A 4,612-nucleotide genomic window follows, 5' to 3' on the forward strand; every position below is an offset into this window, starting at 1 on the left:
GAGGAACATAATAATATATGTATATATATATATATATATATATATATATATATATATATATATATATTTTTTTTTTTTTTTTTTTTTTTTTTTTTTTTTTTTTTTTTTACGGTAGGTTCATGTTTGAGCCGCCGTGGTCACAGCATGATACTTAATTGTAGTTTTCATGTTGTGATGCTCTTGGAATGAGTACTTGGTAGGGTCCCCAGTTCCTTTCCACGGAATATATATATATATATATATATATATATATATATATATATATATATATATATATATATATATATATATATTATTTGTCCTGGGTAAGACAATAACTGCACCCTAGGGTTCCCTTGAACAAGGATAGCACCCTATTAGCTCCCTATACCAGGGTTGCGGTGAAACTGTCGGCAGCAGGGCAGTGGATATCTGGTGAAAACACCTTCATTTCTACTGATTACTGGTTTCACCAAATAATATGTCTGGCGTATTACAGTGTAACTGTTTTAAAAGCGGCAGAGATATTTTCCTCCTAATTAGTTGGAGACTGCGAGTTGAGAAGGAGACTGGGGGATTCCACTCAACTTTTATTTTCTCCTGACAAACCTCTACACCAATGATTAAATACAGAAACGATAATTCATACCACATCGCCCGTCGCGTGGGTTATCAAGGGGCGCGTTAGTTAGTGGGCAACCAGGCTGACAATGTTAAATATGCATCTGGAAGACAAGAAGAAAAGAAAACAGGTCCAATTAAGAAACACATTAAAAATGGGAAACGTGGAACGTAAGGAAAATGAAAGAGATGGGTAATTACATACTGTCTGTAACGAAATGGATAGATACAACATTCAAATACTAGGAATCAGTGAGACCAATTGGAAAAGTAATGGAAGTTTCAAACTAAAAAAAACAAGACAGTTCTTTTTTCTGGAAAGAAGAAGGAAATTATAGTCACGGAGTTGCTATGATTCTCACGAAAAAAACTGCAAATGCACTAATTGGGTACAGCCCAATAAATGATCGCATTTTAAAAGTCAGAATACAAGCAAAACCTCATAATATTAGTATCATACAATGCTACGCACCAACCAATATTGCAAGTGATGAAAAGGGAAATTTTTTTTATAACTCTCTCCAAGATACTTTAGACACAATCCCTAACAGAGATGTAAAAATAATCATGGGAGACCTCAACGCCAAAGTAGGAAAAAATAATCAAAAAAATGACACCTGTGGAAAATTCGGCCTTGGAGATATAAATGAAAGAGGTAAAGATATTATTGAATTCTGTAGTACAAATAATCTAGTTATAGCCAATACATTGTTCCAACACCACCCAAGACACTTGTACACGTGGTTTTCACCAACAAAAGAACACGCAACCAAATTGACTACATTGTGCTGAACCAAAAATGGAAGAGTTGCATAAAAATTCCAAAACAAGACCTGGTGCCGACTGCAACAGTGACCACCAACTACTAACTATCGACTTTAAAATAAGACTCAAAAGATGGAGCGTCCAACACCACCTCTAAAGCTCGACTACAAAACTCTTGATAACAATTACAGAATTGCAGTGTCAAACAAATTTGAAATACTCAATCAATGTGAAGATGATAAAACACCAAATGAGTTGTGGGAAGAAGGAAAAGAACTCTTGCTGAGCACTGCTTAAGAAACTATCGCCAAAAAGAAAAAGACAAAATTCCCCCTGGATATCTGAAAAAACAATAAGTGAAATTGAAACAAGAAGATGCCTAAAATAAAAAGGTATCAATAATCCAGTTGAAAAAGTAATTTACAAAAAACAAAAACAAAAATTCAAAGATTATTGCAACAAGATAAGGAAAAATATTTAAATGAACATTGCCAGAGAATTGAAAACTGTTCTATCAATAAGACAACTAAAGAACTAAGGGTACGAAACATCACACGAAAATTTAAACCTACAATGGACACTATCAAAACTGAAGATGGACTTGTTTTGTGTGATGGAAAAGAAGTCAAAGATAGATGGAATCAATATTGTTCCAACCTATACAAAAAGAATAAAAATCTAACAACAACATTAATTAGACTCAATGACAGCGAGGATGAACCACCGCCACTGCTGGACGAAGTTATAAAAGCCATAAAAGAAGTAAAGAATAACAAGAGCCCCGGAATAGATGAAATAACAGCAGAACTAATTAAGAATGTTGGCGAAAGTGTTGAATACTTCTTCTACAAACTCTGTACAAAAATATGGAATGAAAGAAAATGGCCAGAAGACTGGGTAAAATCAGTCTTTACTCCCATACCTAAAAAAGGTGACGCACTCCAATGCAACAATAATAGGACAATTGCCTTAATAAGTCACAGCAGCAAAATTTTGTTGAAAATTATTGCTGAAAGAATGAAGTTGAAGTTAAGAGAGGAAATTGCAGACGAACAAGCAGGTTTTCGCCCTGGAAAAAGTACCAGAAACCAGATTCTAAATTTAAACTTGATCATAGAGAAAAACAGAGAACATCAAAAAGACCTATACCTGTGTTTCATCGATTATGTGAAAGCTTTTGATACTGTTGATCACGATATCCTCTGGAATAACATGTACGATATGAAGTTTCCATCATCCAACTAATAAAAGCCTTGTATGACCAACAACAAGCAGCTGTAAGAACCACTTATGGGTTAAAAGAATGGTTCGAAGTCAAACAAGGAGTACGACAGGGTTGCATTCTGTCTCCGCACCTCTTTAATATATATTCTGAAACAATTATGAGAGGTGCTCTAGAGAATTTTTAAGGAACTGTGGATGTTGGAGGATACAAAATATCAAATCTGAGGTACGCCGATGATATAGTTTTGATTGCCAGCAGTATCACTGAACTACAACAACTACTAGATAAAGTTAGAGAAGCAAGCGAAAAGGCTGGCTTATTTCTTAATGCCAAGAAAACTAAGATCATGAAGATTCAAAGATAACCGGCAATGAACAATGATGAACATGTTACAATCAATGGAATGATTGTGGAAAATGTGAAAGAGTTCACTTATCTTGGAGCTGTTTTAACTAATACATATGATGATTCACCGGAGATAAAAAGAAGAATTACCATTGCCAAAAGCGCCACAATTGCTCTCAATAACATCTGGAAAGACCGAAGCATTACCTTACGGACAAAGCTGAGGTTATTGAACTCATTAGTTTTCCCAATTGCATCATATGGTTCTGAGTGTTGGGTGTTGAAGTAGATAGACAAGAAAAAGATCATAGTTTTTGAAATGTGGTGTTACAGACGAGTACTGCGTATTAGCTGGACAGAGAAGAAGACGAATGATGAAGTGCTGAGAAAATAAATTGTAAAGACCGACTGTTGGACATCTTGAACAAGAGGAAATTAAAGTTTATTGTCATGTATGATAAGTAAAAGTATTGAGAAAAACTTGCTGACAGGGATGGTGATAGGAAACAGAGGAAGAGGCAAACCGAAGACAAGACTGAGCGACAATATCAAAGATATTTGCGGGCTGTCGATGGTATAAGTGGAAAGAAAAGCGTAAGATCGAGTTTAGTGGCGAAGGATGGTGGAGAGGTCCACGGCTGCTCAACATGAGCATACCGTTATTGATGATGATATATATATATTTTATATATATATATATATATATATATATATATATATATAAGGCCGCGGTGGCCGAATGGTTAGAGCGTCGAACACAACACTGTCACGACGGCAATCTGAGTTCGAGGGTTCGAGTCACCGGCCGGCGCGTTGTTCCCTTGGGCAAGGATACCCAAGGTAACACCGGCACTCTCCGTGGAAAGGAACTCGGGACCCTACCACGTACTCACTCCAAGAGCATCACAACATGATAACTACAATTAAGTATCATGCTGTGACCACGGCGGCTCAGACATGAACCTACCGTTAAAGAAGAAGATATATATATATATATATATATATATAATATATATATATATATGTGTGTGTGTGTGTGTGTGTGTGTGTGTGTGTGTGTGAGTGTGTGTGTGTGTGTGTGTGTGTGTGTGTGTGTGTGTGTGTGTGTGTGTGTGTGTATGTATACATATATACACATACATATATATATATATATATATATATATATATATATATATATATATATATATATATGTTATATAATCAGACGTACTATGCTATTTACTTGCAGTTGCGGGCGTCCCGGGCGGACTGAGAGCTTTGCAGTCAGACGTGGGCGCAGCTATACTCACGTGGCTGCCTCCACACCCACCCACGGGCGTGCTCTTGGGCTACACGCTTAACCACCGTCCACCCCACGCCCGCGCGCCCTCACAGCACCCTCTTCACGCCCACGCCAACTCTCACACTCTCACGCACCTCAGCCGCGGCACACACGAGTTCTGGCTGACGGCGAGGACGAGGGCGGGCGAGGGAAGCCCACGCCCACGCTCAAGCTCACTATTCTGGACCAAGGCAAGTGGGGGGGGCAGTGGGGAGTAGTCAGTGGGCTGCTAGGGGGGCCAAACAAACGCACTCGCACACACCACACACACACACACACACACACACACACACACACACACCACCACACACACACACGCAAACACAAACAACACACACAAGAAGGTACACCAC

At 38.1% G+C, this 4,612-nt stretch overlaps 1 protein-coding gene across 1 annotated transcript in view; it reads left to right on the forward strand.

Moving 5' to 3' along the window:
* LOC119571525 (Down syndrome cell adhesion molecule-like protein Dscam2) overlaps positions 1-4,450 on the forward strand; it is a gene marked incomplete at its 3' end in the record, with an annotated part of 7,553 nt that extends 3,103 nt beyond the window's left edge. The window contains exon 6 of the mRNA XM_037918790.1: positions 4,167-4,450. Within this exon, the coding sequence (XP_037774718.1) occupies positions 4,167-4,450 (284 nt within the window). The remainder of the gene's footprint in view (positions 1-4,166) is intronic.
* Positions 4,451-4,612: the final 162 nt, after the last annotated feature.

Source organism: Penaeus monodon, unplaced genomic scaffold, assembly GCF_015228065.2.
Source record: "Penaeus monodon isolate SGIC_2016 unplaced genomic scaffold, NSTDA_Pmon_1 PmonScaffold_6663, whole genome shotgun sequence".
NCBI classification, from domain to species: Eukaryota; Metazoa; Arthropoda; class Malacostraca; order Decapoda; family Penaeidae; genus Penaeus; species Penaeus monodon.